Source organism: Giraffa tippelskirchi, chromosome 10 (assembly GCF_054371585.1).
Source record: "Giraffa tippelskirchi isolate mGirTip1 chromosome 10, T2T-mGirTip1v1.2.pri, whole genome shotgun sequence".
Lineage (NCBI taxonomy): Eukaryota > Metazoa > Chordata > Mammalia > Artiodactyla > Giraffidae > Giraffa > Giraffa tippelskirchi.
In genome coordinates, this window is record NC_137284.1 from 3636206 (window position 1) to 3654747 (window position 18542).

Below are 18542 nucleotides of genomic sequence, written 5' to 3' on the forward strand. Positions count from 1 at the left end.
GTCAGGCTCCGTGATCCTGGAGGCGGGTCAGTGTGCGCTGGGCTGCAGCCTGTCCTGAAGCCCACTCTGAACACCCAGCCGTGAACTGGCCCCTGGGGACATCCCATCAGGAGCTGTGGGGTCGGAAGAGACAGCGGTTAAGTGTCAGCAAGCGCGGGCAGACCAGAAGCGCCGGGCCTCAGGGGAGCCCAGAGCAGGTCAGCGAAGGGCACTGGAACAGAAGAATGGGGGTTAAGAGAGACCCGGAGGTGGGGGGGAAGCAGAGACCCCTGCCCGCTGTGGAAGAGGTGCGGGGAACTGCTCAGCAGAAACAGACAGAGCAGGTGTGCCAGAAGGTCCCTCTCCCAGGAGATAGACGAGTGACAAAAAATTCCAAACCTTGACAGCCTCCTTCCGGGAACCAGAAATGTAAAACAAGAACAAAAAGACTTCGTTACTTGTGTTTTGTTTTTAAAGAAAAAAGTCCTCTTAGAGGTGATACTCTTAAAAAGCAGGATGAAGGCAGATGGACACGGGTGGACAAGGAGGGCTTGCCAAAGGCTGATGCTACCCAGGGTGACTGTGTGTGTCAGGGCAGGAGACTCAGGCCAGACAGCTGGGCACAGGCTTCCTTCTGCTCCGAGAGCGAACGCCTTGGGGGTTCACGTCATGTAGGGGCTAGTCCTATCTCAGGTGACCAGCCCCAGAAGAGGCCCTACCCAGCATGGGGGGCTCACTCTCGGGGACTCATTCAGGCCCCCCCAGGGCCCACGTCCAGTGCTCTGATCACTACCCCACTACCTAGTGCCTGAGCCATCAGGGTGAAGACTTCATGGGACGGGTTCCCAACAGTTTGAATTGTCCCAACCCCAAGGACGTCATGAAAAGGACATTCTCAATCTATTCCAAATTAGTAAGATGACACTAACCCTATTTGATTCTATTAAATCTGCTCCAGCAGACAGCTGACTGGTGACATGTGGGGGATGGAGCACCCGTCCCACGCCTATCTCTGCACCTAGGGAGACACGTGTCTCTCTCGTCGCATCAGCCTTGGTCCCGCCATTTGTGAAACAGGACAATGAGACCCACTGCGGGAAGAGGTTGAACCTGGAGGCAGGAGACCAGTTGGGGGCACTCACATTGCCGGACCCTGCTCAAAGTGCTTTGTATCTGCTGACCTACTGAGACCCCCTCAAACTCACTCTTCCACCCCTATTTGGGAGGTGAGGACATGAGGCACAGAAAGGTTAAGCAACTTGCCCCAGGTCACACAGCAAGGGCAATGCTGAAACAGGACAACCTGGTCCTGGAGGTCGTCTTGGCACCACGAGGCTGGTGCCTCTTCCAGCAAACTAGTGCCCTTGTCTACAGACAGTACAGTCAACTCAGAACCCACAAAGCTACACATTTGACTGAAGAGTGATCCACCAACTCAGTCCTGGAGGTAGCACGTGTGTGGGGAAATACAATAATGAGTGAAGTCGCTCAGTCGTGTCCGATTCTTTGCAATCTCATGGACCGTAGCCTGCCAGGCTCCTCCGTCCATGGAATTTTCCTGGCAAGGATACTGGAGTGGGTTGCCATTTCCTTCTCCAGGGGATCTTCCCGACCCAGGAATCGAACTGGGGTCTCCCACACTGCAGGCAGAATCTTTACCATCTGAGCCACCAGGGAGGCCTAACATATAATAATAGGGATATATTAATATGTAATATAATAACAGGGATATTTAAGAAGATGATGAAAGAGGCTTTCACGTTACAATGAAAAATGCACGAGTGGTTTCTCTTTAAAAGTGCTCAGCAAAAGATTCCATAACACGAAGCCACGATCAGCATGGCCAAACCTAACGGCTCTCCTGTTCTGGGGTTCTTGTTCCTTTTCATTCCTTCTCATCCCACGGGGATTCTGCTGGAGCTGGCAATTCAGGATGGGGCAGCAGCAAAGCATCTCCTGAGCAACCCCAGGGAAGGGGGTTCACCCACCACCTCAGTGGCTGTTCAACTCCGAATGCCCTTCTCTCTGGCTCACAAAGATGCCCAGCACATGGCTTCCCTCTATTAGTGAAGGATCAGCCTCACATCTTGGCCACTCCTGACTGCAGGCTGACAGCTGGCTCCGGGGACCACAGGTCAGCACCCAGGGTGAAGGCTCATGGCCGCCTCTGGGGACTAGACCTCGCGGGTGGCAGCCATCCCCTCCCTAGATCAGTGGTGTGGCCCCCAGACTGGATGAGATCAGCGTGGTGAGCCTTGGCCTGCGTCCCTGACCACACTTCTGGGTGGTATGTCCGTGTGGGCATGGAGATTTAAAACACCAGAGTGGACACTGAGCAGTCACCCTGGCAACTGCAGGGGTTCAGACATCAGGGGCATGAACTGAGAGACAGGCAGGGAGCAGCCTCGCCTGGACTTTACGGCCTAGTGAATCCCCTCGAAGGAACGGGGTGGGGGTGGGGCACAGGGGCGCAGCTGCTAAGCCCACTCACCTCCTCCTCCTCGAAGCCTGTGAGGTCCCAGCGGTAGTTGAGCCGCATCTGTTTCCGCTTCCAGTGCTCCATGAAGGTGGCAGCTGAGGGCAGAGAGGAGAACCAGGAGGTTAGGGGCTCAGAAGCCCCACGATACCAGGTTGGACATGAAAGCATTCTCCTCTCCTGCACCATTTGGAGAGTGACGGCACTGGACCAATATTAAACTGTTTAGTTCTTCCACTGACTCTGAAAGGCAGGGATGGTCTATCGCTCATTTTACAGATGAAAAAAAATGGAGGTACCGCGAATCTGAGTCCTGGGCAAGGTTACTTTGCCAGCTGGTGAGGGGCCTGGGCAGGATGGTCCCAGAACTTGTGTTCTTAACCATCCTGCTCCATCGATCTTGGGGACCCCAAGTCACAGGAGGGGGTCCTGAGATCAGAAAGAGTGAAGGGTGAGCCAAGGCCACTCACTCAAGCTTCAAACCCCTACAGGTGTCCTGCCTGCTGAACTGCGTTCCTAGGTGCTACATCCTGCTTTGTATTCCCAACAGAGTAAGCACAGTTCAAATGCCACCTCCTCCAGGAAGCCTCCAATAGATTCCCTCAGTGTCAGAAAAGAAACCACTCCTCCTGGGACCTTCCGTGCTCATGGTGCCCATGCCACTTTCCATTATAACCCCTGTCCCATGTCCCGTGGCCTCTCTGGGGTGTGGAGGCAGGGATGGGGGTCTCGTCCTCTGGGTCCTCCACAGAAAGCCCAGTGTCTGGTACAAAAAGTGCCTCAAGGGAGCTCATTGAATGCATAAAGGGCTTTTAAGAGCACACACTTGCAAATGGGGACACCACTGACTGAATCATTCATCATTAATGTTTCCACCCAACACAGGAAAGTCAGCAGAGTCTGGAGGTTGGAGGAATGATACAAGTGACCATAACGGTAACCAGAGCTCTGGATTCTTGAGCTGTTATATGGTAGGCACTGTTCAAAGAGCTAACACATGAAGTATTCAGTTCAGTTTAGTTTAGTCACTAGTTGTGTCTGACTCTTTGCGACCCCAAGGACTGCAGCACTCCAGGCTTCCCTGTCCTTCACCATCTCCCAGAGTTTGCTCAAATTCATGTCCAATGAGTCGATGATGCCATCCAACTGTCTTGGCATTAATCTCATTTAAATCTCACAGTGATCTTTGGAGGGAGGTGCTATAACATCCACCTTTTACAGATGAGGAAACTGAAGCTCAGAGGAATTAAATGACCTGTATGATGGATGGTGGTGTCAAGACAGAAATGTAGCGAGAACTTCAGGGCAAATTCCCCGGTGTCATTCTTCACTAGGAAAGAATGCAGGCTTTGGACCTGGGGAAAAATGAGTCTTAATCTGACTCATTTCCTGGTTCAGAGAACATGCCCACCCATTAAGGTGAGGTGAGAACAGTTTTGCACATATCTGCACATAATGGGTACACGTCAAGTATCAGCTACCACCCCAGCCAGGGCCAGCCAGGAGACAGGAACCTCTTAGGTCTTTTGGACTGGGGTAATTTCATCCTAGGACTTGGCCACATAGACAGCAGAAGAGCTGAGACAACAAGAAGGGGATGGTGAGACCACCCAGAGATTAGCAACTGCAGGAAACTGCTGCCAGTTTAGGGGCAGCGGGACAATGGGAGCTGGTGTTACCAGGACCAGACACTGGAGCTGCCCAGAAGAAGCTAGGATCACAGAGGGAGGGGCTTTCCGGTGGGAGTTAGAGCCACGGAGGGAAGGCAAAGGCTTTGCCAGAGATGTTCCTGGAAGCACGGAGAGAGAAGGAGAAATACCCTGTTTCTCCCTTCCTCACGCCTTCCGATCCCCATCGGGGCCTCCCGTTGGCCGACAGCCTTCCAGGAAATGGGACAGCAAGGGAGCCTGGGAAATGTAGTTCCCTGAGACCCAAGTGCACTCTCAGCAGAGGCATCGCGGTGGCGGGGACTCCAGGAGGAAGCATGTGGCTGGTGGGGCAGGCCCATCGGCAGCCTCCTGAGAAGGAAGGTGTGAGGATGTTTCCTTCCGCCTCTCTCAGTGTGTCTTTGGCTCACTGCAGCGGAGGGCCCCAGTCAGGGCCCATTCCCATACCCGCACCAGTTCTGGAAGGCCTGCCTCTCCTTCACTGTGTTTTGACAGCTGTGTCTCTCTGGCTTCTGCCTGCGCATGGCAAGGCCTCCTTTGCAACCTCGGGCTGAGTGGGGGAGAAGGGATGACTCTATGCTCAGCGGGGAGCGGGTTGGGTTACATCCCCTGTTCCCCGACCCCCCAGTGCCTCCCCGTTCCCAGGCTCACTGACCCACACCTCTGCCTCCTAGACCTCCACTCCTTCCACTCACTAGCCTGCAGTGTGGTAACCCCTACCTTTTAATGAGGACTCAGCCTACACCAGGGTCTGTGCTAGTGACTTACTGACATCAAGAATCCTCAAAACAATGCGATGCACTAGAGAATGATTTCCACTCACACCTTTACATGTGAGGACAGAGGCTCAGAGGATTATATGCTCTGCCCAAGGTCGACTGCAGGTTAATAGCAGGAGTGGGATTTGAACTGACTTCTACTTGACCCCAGAGTCTACACTTAACCATTATATTGACTGACCTTCTGCATAGATATTTAACTTTCTTTAAAGGAGTAACAATTGTAGTTGCAGGAAGTCTGATGGTTACAGCAAAAGTTGTATTGCCATTTTATGGATGAGGAGACGAAGGCACAGACAAGGTAAATAATTTGCCCAAGGTCCTACAGCTAGGAAGCTGGTATTGAAACCCAGGCATTCTTGCTAGAATGTTACTGTTAAATGTCTTAAGATAGATACAAAGGCCCTCTCCCAGGAGTATTTGCAGTTTGACCAGGACCAAGGCTGGACCTGAGGTCACAACCTGGTGGCCAAGGAGATGGTGCATAGACAAGGATTGTTGGCCTTAGCTATGTTTAAGAAATGCAGACATTTTATATCAATCATGAACTTCCCGTTTCTCCTTTAAAAGTCTGAAGCCTCCTTAGCCAAGGTTTGGGCATGCCTTCTCCACTGGGCCACAGACCACACCATGCCCTATTGCCTGGGCGGACTCCATAGTGCTGAGTTTGTCACACTTCTGCTCTGGAGCAAAGGGGCAGGGCTGTGATGTTGAGGCTTGGCCAGCAGCATGGGAAATGGGAAGGCTCACACCAAGCTGGCGGCAGTCCCGAGATCTCAGCTCAGAATCAAGCATGGCGAGCAGTGTGAAAAACCACCTGCTATTGGGTTAGATCTGATAGACAGAGTGCCTGAAGAACTACGGATGGAGGTTCGTGACATTGTACAGGAGGCAGAAATCAAGACCATCTCCAAGAAAAAGAAATGGCAAAAGGCAAAATGGTTGTCTGAGGAGGCCTTACAAATAGCTGTGAAAAGAATAGAAGTGAAAGGCAAAGGAGAAAAGAGAAGATCTACCCATTTGAATGCAGAGTTCCAAAGAATAGCAAGGAGAGATAAGAAAGCCTTCCTCAGTGATCAGTGCAAAGAAATAGAGGGAAACAACAGAATGGGAAAGACTAGAGATCTCTTCAAGAAAATTAGAGATACCAAGGGAACATTTCATGCAAAGATGGGCTCAATAAAAGACAGAAATGGTATGGACCTAACAGAAGCAGAAGATATTAAGAAGAGGTGGCAAGAATACACAGAAGAACTATACAAAAAAGATCTTCATGACCCAGATAATTACGATGGTAAACTGTTGGTAAACTGACCACTCGCCTAGAGCCAGATATCCTGGATGTGAAGTCAAGTGGGCCTTAGGAAGCATCACTATGAACAAAGCTAGTGGAGGTGATGGAATTCCAGTTGAGCTATTTCAAATCTTAAAAGATGATGCTGTGAAAGTGCTGCACTCAATATGCCAGCAAATTTGGAAAACTCAGCAGTGGCCACAGGACTGGAAAAGGTCAGTTTTCATTCCAATCCCAAAGAAAGGCAATGCCAAAGAATGTTCAAACTACCAAGCAATTGCACTCATCTCACACACTAGTAAAGTAATGCTCAAAATTCTCCAAGCCAGGCTTCAACAGTAAGTGAACCATAAACTTCCAGATGTTCAAGCTGGATTTAGAAAAGGCAGAGGAACCAGAGATCAAATTGCCAGCATCTGCTGGATCATCGAAAAAGCAAGAGAGTTCCAGAAAAACATCTACTTCTGCTTTATTAACTACGCCAAAGTCTTTGACTGTGTGGATCACAAAAAACTGGAAAATTCTTCAAGAGATGGGAATACCAGACCACCTGAGCTGCCTCTTGAGAAATCTGTATGCAGGTCAGGAGGCAACAGTTAGAACTGGACGTGGAACAACAGACTGGTTTCAAATTGGGAAAGGAGTACGTCAAGACTGTATATTGTCACCCTGATTATTTAACTTATATGCAGAGTAATTCATGAGAAACGCTGAGCTGGATGAAGCACAAGCTGGAATCAAGATTGCCATGAGAAATATCAATAACCTCAGATATGCAGATGACACCACCCTTATGGCAGAAAGTGAAGAACTAAAGAGCCTCTTGATGAAAGTGAAAGAGGAGAGTGAAAAAGTTGGCTTAAAACTCAACATTCAGAAAACTAAGATCATGGCATCTGGTCCCATCACTTCATGGCAAATAGATGGGGAAACAGTGGCGAACTATTTTTGGGGGCTCCACAATCACTGCAGATGGTGACTGCAGCCAGGAAATTAAAAGTCTCTTACTCCTTGGAAGGAAAGTTATGACCAACCTAGACAGCATATTAAAAAGCAGAGACATTACTTTGCCAACAAAGTTCCATCTAGTCAAAGCTATGGTTTTTCCAGTAGTCGTGTATGGATGTGAGAGTTGGACTATAAAGAAAGCTGAGCGCCGAAGAATAGATGCTTTTGAACTGTGGTGTTGGAGAAGACTCTTGAGAGTCCCTTGGACTGCCAGGAGATCCAACCAGTCCATCCTAAAGGAAATCAGTCCTGAATATTCATTGGAAGGGCTGATGCTGAAGCTGAAACTTCAATACTTTGGCCACCTGATGCGAAGAACTGACTCATTTGAAAAGACCCTGATGTTGGGAAAGATTGAAGGCAGGAGGAGAAGGGGACGACAGAGGATGAGATGGTTGGATGGCATCACCAATTCAACGGACATGAATTTGAGTAAACTTTGGGAGTTGGTGATGGACGGGGAGGCCTGGTGTGCTGCAGTCCACGAGATCTCAAAAGTCGGACACAACTGAGTGACTGAACTGAACTCAACTGGGCTGGGCTGGGCAGAGGCAGGAAGGAAAATGAGAGCCTTTCCTTTGCAGCTGTGCCCCTGCAGCCCTCCCTCACTGCAGCAGCTGTGTGGACACCTGTGGGTCCTGCTGAGTTCCCATCCCTTCCTTTCGAGGGGCCCGATGGTTCTCCTACATCACACAGATGTAACTCGATGTCTGTGTCAGGTGCTGGGTGTGCTGGGGGACCTCCTTGCATCCAGCCTGCAAGCCCTTTGCACAGATGGGTAAACTGAGACCCCGAGGAGTCAGGTGATTGGTTAATACACAGCAGAAACCTGGGTCTAGGACTTCTCCCCCCAAGATTGGCCGGGATTAGGGGCGTGGCTTCCCACCCACATGAGCACAAGCCATGTGCCAAACGTGGTCAAGGATACAAAAGACAAAAAGAGAGGCCCTCGACCCAGGAGCCATACAAGGAGGCCGAGGAGACAAGTTCACTTCCCTAAATCCAAGCCCAGAAGGCAGTGCAAAACAAAAGACAAGCAGTGAAGAGCGAACCCAGGCCAGGGTGCAAGCGGGTGGTTGAGTTTCTTCCTTCAAACATGTTTTAATGAGAAGCATTAGGTAAAACACGTTCTCGTAGAGGAGCCCGGAGGTGGTGGGTGAGTGTCGGACACAGATCTGCCCTGGATAGAAGCAGGTGCGGGCTTGGCCCGGGACCGCCCCCACCTGCCAGCCTCGGGGCATTCCTGTGGAGGGCTCGACAGAGGAGCGGCCCTATGACCTGGCCCACCCGCAGGATCTCACCACTTCTCATTAAGATGCCGACACAGGGTTGGTCCTATATATACAAAGCATCCAGAATATTTACAGACACATCCATCACAGAGGCAGAAAGCAGACTGGCGGTTGTCAGGGGTGGGGGCAGGGCGAGGAGGAGAGACTGCTCAATGGGCACTGGGTCTCCCCCTGGGGGTTGCTGGTGAGGGTGGCTTGGCGTGGGGAGGGTGCTAAAGGCCACTGTACAGTGCACTTAGGACAGTTAATTTACATTATGTGAATTTCACCTCAGTTAAAAAACAGAACACAGAGCAATGGGTACAGATCCTGCTTATGTGTTTAAATTCCCTGCCGTACTCCAGGGCTGCAGAGAAAATGGACCAGAAAGACACACCTGCCCGGTTACAGGGGGTGGGGGTAAGCTGTCCATTTCCTCCAGGGGTTCTCAGACTGTGGGCTGTATCGGAACCCCTGCAGCAGGGGCCTGCTGAAATACAGACTCCGAGCACCCCACTGACCCAGAGTCTGCATCCTGTGCGAGCTCTGTGGCTTGCCCTCTGCACACATGTGTCTGGACACACTGACCTGCCCACCGTCTGCCCTCCTTTCCATCCACCTCTCTGTCCGTCAGGTGAACTGTCAGTCCACGCTACCTCGTGTCTCTGGTTTGGCTCTCCTCCCAGGCCACATCCCATCCCACCTCCCCTGGGCCCTGCTTGAGCTGTCCAAACTGCCTTCACTCCTAGGCCTAACCCTAATTCCCCAGTTTCTGACGTCTCCTCAGCTGGCTGCTGGACCCTCTTTCTGAGATCTTCCTACCCTGAAGCATGGCTACTGACACAGGGCACGATCTTGGACGCGTCATTAAATGCTCCTGGTTCCGCCCGCCCACTTTTTTTTTTTGTAGGATTTTTTTTTTTTTGGCTATGCCTTGCGGCACGTGGGATCTAGTTCCCCCACTAGGGATTGAACCCGTGCCCCCTGCAGTGGAAGCCTGGTTTTAACCACTGGACTGACCACCAGGGAAGTCCCCTACCCGTTGTCTTCTGTTGGAACATCACAGCCACTCAAGCTGCCGTGGGAATTTCAGAGGCCATGGAGGGAAGGCTCTGACCGACGCTGGATGCTTCTGCAGCCGCCCAGAGAATGGCTCCGTTTCCCCTGTGAGGCCCAAGCTCCTTGTGGGAAGGGGGGTCTCGGCTCCTGAACCTGGACCAGGCACTCCTGAGCCACGAGGGCCCCGGGGCAGGCAGGCTGAACCCTTCTTAAAGTGCAGTCCCCGAGAGCAGAGAACAGCTTCACCAACCTCTGGCTCCTGACAGGTAGACACCTGCTCAGTGCAGGCTCCGTTCTCCACAGGAGGAGACCAGAGATGGGTCTCCTTGGGCTGCAGGGACCAGGCGATGGTGTGAACCTGCCTGTTAGCCCACAGGGGAGCTAGGGCTCCCACCCGCACAAAGGCCCTGACCCGTTATGGTCTCACTGATTCTACTTATTTATCCGCTGAACAAGTGTCCACTCACGAACCTGCTGCTGGCCTTTGAATTCCAGCAGAGATCAAGTCTCTCTCTGTCCCCGCCCTGCTCCGGTGACTCAGCAGGTGATCTGCCAACTGCATTCATAGCCTCAGGCACAGACCCCGGGAGGGGTTTCAACCACACCTGTCATTCCACTGACGCTGGGACCATCTCTCTACAGCTCCTTGCAGCTGGGCTCAAATCCAGTAACCCCCTTTGTTCTGCCTGGAACTGACAAGCCTTGAAAACCCCATTATTATGCTATAATTTCAGAAAATTGATCCTAGTGCAAACAGCTAAATGGAGCTCAAAGTTGCTTCATATGACACCTCATTGGAGGTTTTGAAACGTTATAAATCCCAGGCAGTGGAGTGCTCAGCCAAAGCAGCAGGGTTCCAGGAACAGTGGGTCGTCCCCTCGGGCAAGCCAGACCCCAAGGCAGATGGAAAACAAGATGGAAACAGTGGCCACAGCGACTCCTGGGGCGGTGACCCGGCCCTGCTAAGGGCAGAAACAGGTTTGGGGTCCCTCTCTGTCACTGAGTGAGAAGAAATGTTCACAGCTGGAGGACAGGAAAAGAAAGGACACAGTGGGAGGAGAAACACCAGTGGGAAAATGATCCTGTAGAGGGCAATGAGCAAGTAATTGAATAAGGGATAAAAAAAAATCCTACTCAACAATGGCAAGCTTGCTGCTAATTACACTTGACAGCAAGTGTGAAAGGACTAGGGACACAGGGACTGTGTCTCCTCCACCCTGTGGGTAGGGGCGGGGAGTCAGCGGGCACCTCGAAGCCCAGCAGGCCCTTTCCTGTTGATTCTGTCTTGCTTTATAATAAGCTCCTCTTTCCCTAAGTGCTTCCTGGGAGCGGTTTGGCTTTTTTGCTCCCCGCCCCCCCCCAACGGGAACATGTAGACTGAACTTGCCCTTGACAGACATGCACCTTTGTGGTCTCCCACAGCGGAAGTGGAGCTGGAGGAAGGGGGGCAGACAGTGGAAGCACAGACTCGCCCGTTTCCCTGTATCTTGGATAGAGGAGGATGCAGCCGTCTGTTTCTCCCAAGGACGGGGCTGCTGGTAAGGGCTGGCTGGCACCTTTGAGGGTGTGAGGTGGTACCGCTTTGCGCACAGTACGTGCTCAATAAATAAGCATGCCATGAGCAAGCTGGCTTCATGGAGAGAGTGCACAAAATCCAACAAGCTCCTTGCCATGCTGGTGGGCTGAACAGCATTGCTGCCTGCCTGTCCCTCACCACTGGCTCGTGGTAAATCTCTGTTTCCCGAGGAGGGCATGGAAGGGCGTGGAAGATATTTGGACAGAGAGGTGAGACCAGGGCACTAGCTTGGGCCACGGAGGTAGGCAGTCCAGGGCACGGATCTGTCATGTCTGTTACGAATCTGTTAGCTGTGTGATCTTGGGCAAGTCACTTAACCTCTCTGTGCTCCCATGTCCTCATCAGAGAATAACAGGGTTTCTGTCCAGGGCTGTTGTGGGGACCAGTGAACTTTGTGAACCTCTGGAGGGGGAAGGGAGCCTGTCTGCCTGGAGGGAGGCAGGGAAGCTAGTCACCTGGAGAGAATGAATTTAAGGTCATCCTGCCGGGAATAAGGGCACACGTTAGCCAGAGCTGGTTAGTACCACTGGCAAAGGGAGTGGAGCCCAGGGGTCACATATGTGGGACTGGGGAGTCAGATTGCTGGGGTTCAAGGTCTTGCCTCTTCCCCTTTAAAAAATTTTTTTTGGTCATGCTGCACCACACGGCAAGTGGGATCTCAGTTCCCAACCAGGGATCAAACCCGTGCCCCTGCATTGGAAGCAGAGTCTTAACCACTGGACCGCCAGGGAAGTCCCTTGCCTCTGCCTTGTTAGCTTGTGTCACCCTGGGAAAGTTGCCTCAATGGTTCATCTGCTAAATGGAGGAGCAGAGCCTGTTTTCCTCTAATAGTCACTGGGAAAATGAATGAGTCTCCATACATAAGAGGCTCAGAACAGTGTCCGACTAGCAGTAGCACCGGCCAGCTGAAGCCAGTGTTCTTTTCCGAAGGAGATGAAGGGACACAGTTCACAGAGGCCCCCAGGCACAAGGTGAGAGGTTATATCTGAGCTCCAGTCTCACAGGGCCTATCTAGGCTGTTTTCACATTTCCAAAGAGCAAGCGCTCACCAATCGGATGTAACAGCTAGCACAGCGTGACAACTAGCACCAGGCACAGCCATAAGACATCACACGGCGTGACTCACTCGACGTTCCCAACCACTCTCTGAGGTGGGTTGGATTACTAGCTCCATTTTACAAGTGGAGAACCCGGGGCCCAGAGAGGTGAAGCAACCTGCCTGAGGTCACACAGCTGTTAGGTGACAGAGCTGAGATTTGAACCCGAGTCTGGCCTGGTGGCTGGCGCTGTTACCCACTGACAAGCCATCCTGGCACATAGCCAACCTAGCTGGGCATTGAATTGGACCAAACCGCCCAGTCCGCAGCTGCGCAGCTGGGCTCCCCTGTGCGCCTGCTGCAGGGTCAGCCGCCCCATCCTGGAGCAGGGGAACCGGGAGATTTTGTGCTCAGCTAGGAGGTTCTCCAGCTTCAGCTCAGAGCCACCCGGGCCCTGATCAGAGAAGGAAGGGAGGCGATCAGAGATTCTGAGGAAGGCCATGGAGGCTGGTGATGAGCAGAGGGCGGTGGAGGAGTGACGGGGAATGGTTCTGATGGACACAGGGCCCAAAGAGATAGGGGTGGACAGGGGAGGGGCACGGGCTCAGGCTCAGTGGAGCCCCACTTTCCTCACCTGTGAAGTGGGGACAACTTCTCAGCTGCGGGGATGCAGTGCAATGAAGGACAAGGAGCATCAGGCCCCATGTCAGACACAGACACATCAGCTCAATGACTGATGGCCATCAATCCTACATTTATAGTCAGACTGATCCCAGAATTATCAGAGCTAGGGTGTGGGGCCAGGAATATTCTCATAAGCCACCTTGAACCACACACACAGACGTCACTTCCCCATGTTCTGCAGTAGCCTTGGCAAGGAGTCCTCCAGCCTCAGCTTGATTGCTTCCTGGAACGAGGTGCTCACCACCTGTCAACCCAGCCTGGTCTAGCACTCTCTGCTGGAAATCTCTCCCTTGCACTGAGTTGGTGACCTGTGACTCATTCTCGGCCTCACTGGGAGGACCAGCCTGTGCCTTGATGACTGAGCTCATGGTGAAGCTATGCTTGGAGCTCCCCAGAGCCTGGGGGAGGGATGGTTCTGGTACCTCTATTACCTGAGTGTCCGTGGGCTATAGGCCATTGCTGAGCCAATGAGGGAGGGACAAGTCTCATCCTAGCCTCTTCTCGAACAGCCAGGGCACTAACTAACCGAGTCTTCTCGGACTCTGGGTGACCACACAGGAAGGCGCTCTGAGGACCACACTCACCCTGTGGATGCAGCACCCAGGCGTGTCCTGCAGGTGACAGGGAAGGTGTGTGACACGCTAGGATTTGCTGAGACATGGGCAACGGCCAGAATCCAACTGAGATCTCAGGACTCCTGGAACAAGACCACACCTGGGGCTGACCATGGAAGGTCATTCTTGAAGCTGGAAATGGGGTGATTAATGTCCAAATGGCTTGTGACTTTATCGGCTCCCAGGCTCTCAGCTGAAGCGAGCTCTGATTGGAGGAGGAGATGTTTGCAGAGGAGAAGGACAGAGAACCTGTAAGCCGTGTGCTGCCCAGAGATGTTTGCAGAGGTGGATGTGTCTGGGCTGTGGCAGGTGGATGGCAGGCAGGGGACCCTCTGGGCCGTGGGTCATGCCCAGGCAGGCAGGATGCGGGGTAATGTTCATGTGGGATGGGGGGGCTGTCATTTGTATCCCTCGACCTCCAGGTGACACCTGCTTGGCCAAGCCCAAGGCATCTCCTTAGCTTACAATAAGGCGGGCAGGAGAGCCCTTTGGGACGGTCACTCTCCTTCATCAGAGGCCCTCAGTTTGGAGAAGCAGTTCCCAGGCACCCGGGCAGGACAGTGGGAACAGACGGGACACTGCTGGGGAGCCCAGCGCAGGGAGGGAGGGAACGAGAGGCCCCTGACTGCTTCTTTTGCGCGGCCCCACAGCCCTCCTTCCTGCTCTGTCTGCCCTCATGGAAACCGGCTTCTCGCCATCACCCGCGGGCGGATGAGCATCCACCATGGAGCTCGTCTGCCAGTGAAAGTGCCCTGCCGCCCCCATCAGAGCCAGGTCAGCCTCCTTCCACCACCTCCTCAGCTGCTTTGCGCATCAGTCGCCGTCTCTGACATGAGTTTAACACGAGAAAAACTCTGACACAGCAGAGGCCGCACCGGCTCCTTAGTCCTCCCGGTGAAAATATGAAGTCCTCTGTGGCCCACGCTAGCCTCCAGAGTCCCGCCTTCTCCCTGCACCCACAGGCTCCTTCAGCAGGCCTGCAGCCTCACCACGGGGCCTTTGCACCTGCTGTGTCCTCCTGCAGCCTGGATGAAGGCAGTGGACACAGCGGTTTTCACCTCCTTTGGTTTCCCTGGAGCCCAAAACAGACACTTAACTAAATACCGGTCGGCACACGCCCTACACACCAGGCACATCTACCCGGTCTCACACCCCTGCCATGTGGCAGGCAGCCCTGCCAGTGGTTCGCGGTCACAAGGGCAGGACTGTTTAGAGAGTCAGCCACGTATGTGTTGAGTGTTGGCTGAGATTTTGTGCCCGCTATAAAGATCCTTGTCCCACCCCCATTTTACAGGCGCGGAAGCTGAGGGTCGAATGATGGGCTGCACTGGAGTCCCCTGGGGGTGTACAGTGCACACGTGGACCAACCGGACAGGGGTCCTTGAACGGCCGTCCAGTGGCTTGGGTGCTGAGCACCAGATGTTCACGCCTGCTCGTGGGTCACCTGGAGACCACAGTAGGTGTTGGCTTGGCCACCACCCAGGCCGATGGATCCTGGATGAGGGAACAGAGCTGGCCAGTGGCGTGTGGAGGGTGCTGCTATGAAAACTGGGTCCCCTTAGCCATGCAGGCAGAGGTGTGTTATGCCCAGGGCATGAGGCCTTGGTGGAGAAGACAACCAAAAGGGGCTTCTGATGAGAACACCAAGCCCCTCTTCAGATCCGAGGTGGCGGTGGGGTGGGAGGGAGGCTTTGGCGCATGCACGTCTTCTAAGAGGAGGTGCTGCAGCTCAGACCCTCACCAGGACCCATCCTGCCCGGTCTCCAACAAGGGTAGAAATGTGATCGGGCAGCGGTCGGACACCAGAGGACCCGGCCCGTGGCCCATGCTGCAACAGGAGCCCAGAGGACGGGCCAGGCTCTCCCCTCCTCCCTGACCCCTGACTCAGCCTTCGGCTCCTCTGCACACCTGCCTCCAGATCGCACGGGTTGGGCCGAACCCTGGCTCCAGGAAGCCTTGGACAAAATGGGACAAACCCCCGCCCCCTGCCAGCCCCTGGCGCTTCCCTGGGCTCACTGAGCCCCTTCAACACTGATGGAGTCTGAACACAACCACGAGGGCGGCGGGGGAAGCTGCGGGGCCACGCAGGGTGGGCTCAGGCCGGGAGAGGGTTCCGGCAGCGTGCATGCCTGGAAGCCCATCGCCGGGGCATCAGCCCTGCTTTGCTGCCCATGGAGGCTGGCTCTTCTCTCCTGTCACCACCAAACTCCCCCTGGCTTGCAGCCTTGTCTGAGCTGGGAATCCAAGGCCCCAGCTCAGAGGATTCTGAGGTTCTGAGGGGTCCTCTTCAGGTAGAGGGCGGGTCCCCCACCCCCCTTAGTAACAGACGCTTGTACTGAATTCTCTGTTTGACGGGATCCTCACGGATCTAAATCGCACTGACAGGTAAGAGCCGCACACCTGGCTGGCTAGCGGCACCCTCCACCTCCAGGCCCACCACGGCCCACCGAGCACATGGAGTGTGTGGGGCCCGGGGCTGCCCTTCAACAGGCGACGGCACAGCCCTCTGTGCGTCTACAGTCCATCTGTCCCACATCTCAGCACCCCTGCCCCTTTTATCTCCAGAATCCAGCTCAAGAGGCTCACGCGTCTTCCAGGCAGCCCCTCCTGACTGCCCTTTCACAAAGGTCCTGACCCTTCCCTCTTCTGCTCTCTCTGTGCAGCTCTGTCTCCTACTATCTGGGACCCCTGAACACAAAGAAGGGGGCTCCGGTGCCCGGGTGATGGGTCAGCACATGGGTGCCCAAGCCCCGAATCCCCTGTTGGCAAAGGCTGTACATGGGGCCGCAGAAGAGGAGGTAGGCACATCAGCTAATCCAGAAACGGAGATGCATCCGTTTGAGGAGTTTGTGGAGATTCATCCAGCCACCACTCACACACCTCCCACATCCCCTCAAGCCTGAGATGGGTACCAGGTAGGACCTACATTCCAGAAAAGCTCTGAGGAGGCGCCATCTGCCCTGGACTCCAGGTGGCAATGGAGCCCAGGGGTAAGGGCACAGGCCATGGCTGCTCAGGAGGTGGGTGATCCCAGACAATTCACATCCACTCTCTCTGGGTCTTGACTTCCTCACCTGTGAAATGGGCATGTGGCATCCACAGGGTGCTGAGGGGTGATGAGGGACGTGCCCTAAGGTCTGGCCGGGGTCAGCTTCCCCAGCATCATCGGGAGGACGGTGGGAAGAAGGCAGACCCCTTGGCCCTCCTCCTTAGAAAGCAGTTGCTCTTCCTGAGCCAACAGAGCCCAACCCCAGGAAAGAGCTCCGTTTCCAGAAGTCATCCTCCGAGACTTTTCACAAGGGGCCCCTGGCCAGGCTGGACGCATCTACGGTCATGTGCATCTGCGGCCCAGCACAGCCCCCGGGTACTCTGCAGACGGAACGGGAGCCAACCGTCCCTTCCGCGTGCATTCCTGGCACACACCCCTGCGGATAACCTCAGGGACAGGGAGGGTCGGGACCCACTCGAGGTCTCCCCTGTCCCAAAGCGGCGCTCACTTACCCCAGAGGGCCATGAAGATGGAGAAGAAGACGGTGGCGGGGTTGTCGAAGAGGTGGCTGGCGCGGGCGGTGGCGCACGCGGAGCTCATCTTCCAGTAGCTGCATGTCTTGTCACACAGTGGGCACATGGTGATGTTGTGTCTCTGGTCGCACATCTCCATGCTGCAAGAGAGGACGGCCCGGAGTCCCCTGGCCAACGGCCAGGGCCCTCGCCGGCCCCCGTGGACCAGCACCTTCCCGAGCCACGCCGTCCTTGCTGGGGTGGACATGGTTCACCAGCGGGCTTCCACCGGGGCCCATATCCCTCCTCTCCATCTCCACTCTCTGCCCCCCTCACCTTATAGCCTTAGTGACTTTTGAACAGGGCCCCACACTTTAATTTTGCACCCAGCCTGCAACTTCTGTAGGTTTCCCTGGGTGTGGACCCATGCGACTTGCTGTGTGGTGGGACAGGGTCGGGTAAGCATTCATCTCTGGGGTGGCCCCGGGCAGTGGGACTCACGGCCTGCCCTGGAGCTGCCCCTAGAAGTCGAGGTCCCCAGCAGCCTCCCTCTGATGACCAGGCACCGTCAAAGCTGTGCTAATAGCGAATGCCATCCAAGACCTGACGTGACAAGGCCCGGGAGACCCGAAAGAGGAAAGGAGTCAAGGCACGAGGAGGCCATGCCCTTCCTGAGCGCTGACCTCGCACCCAGCACCTGCTCAGTAGCATTCCTGCGGGCTGCAGTCTACCCCTGTGGGGATGCCCTGGGTACCAGCCTGGAAGCCTCGCTGGGCACTCTGGACCCATAAGAAGATGGAGAAGTGGTCCACCCAGACCTCCTCTCAGGAGGCAGGTGGCTGGGTTGGAAGGAACACACCTACAAGCTGCCTGGGGTTGTGGTCCCACCAGGCTGGGCTCACCCTGGAAATGAGGAGTGGCCCCTGGGCAGGATGGGGCCCTGCTCAGGGCAGGCTTTTACTCTGCTGAGTGGACGTGAAGTCTGGGGACCGCGGGGAGCTCTGCGATGCCCAGGGTCTTCCTCCACTGCCTGCCAGTTCTCAGACTCTCTCTTACTAATACTGAAAAGTGTAGTATTTAAAGGCCATCAGCCATGTGAGCAGGAGACTGCACTGAGGGTCCACCTAGTCTGGACCAACTCTGGGGCTGTTAGAACCCCATCTTCACAGAGGAGGAAGCAAGCCCAGAGAGGGATGTCATTTGTCCAGGGCCACACAGCAGAGTGGGGCTTGCCCACTGGGCTCTGTCCCTGTCAAGCCCGTCTGCCCCTGCCCGGCTCTCAGCTGCCGCCCAGAAGCCACAGGAGGGCTCCCTGCTGAGGCCAGGAGGCCTGGCTCGGCTCCTTGAGGGGCAGTTTCTGTCCTCTGTGCGCCCAGGGCTGGCCCTTTAGCCTCAGACTTGGTTCCTCCTTCTGGAAGATGAGGAGAGAGGCCAGCAAGGGCCTTGCCAGCTGCGCCCTGCCCTGCCCCTCTCCTCCCTGCTCACTTGGACAAGACGCTGAGCTGTAATTAGGCACAGGCGGGAGTGGATTCCCAGGGGTTAGATGGCTTTCTGGGTGAAGGGTGGGGGGTGAATGGGGTGATTGTTTTTTGGCTTT

The 18542-nt window shown here is 54.6% G+C and overlaps 1 protein-coding gene across 30 annotated transcripts in view; it reads right to left on the reverse strand.

The window, feature by feature from the left end:
• Positions 1–18542, reverse strand: part of ANO1 (anoctamin 1) — a 174394-nt gene that overhangs the window by 31555 nt on the left and 124297 nt on the right. For 29 of the 30 annotated variants that reach the window (XR_014066601.1, XR_014066605.1, XR_014066602.1 and 26 more), the window contains 2 exons: positions 16946–17106; positions 2471–2553 (listed from right to left, as the gene is read on the reverse strand). Coding sequence is in view for 17 of the 30 variants with exons in the window: in XM_081533798.1 (XP_081389924.1) it covers positions 2471–2553; positions 16946–17106 (244 nt within the window). In the remaining 13 variants the exon portion in view is untranslated. Of the gene's footprint in view, positions 1–378; positions 391–2470; positions 2554–16945; positions 17107–18542 lie in introns of all 30 variants that reach the window. The other variant, XM_081533795.1, reaches the window with a different exon arrangement.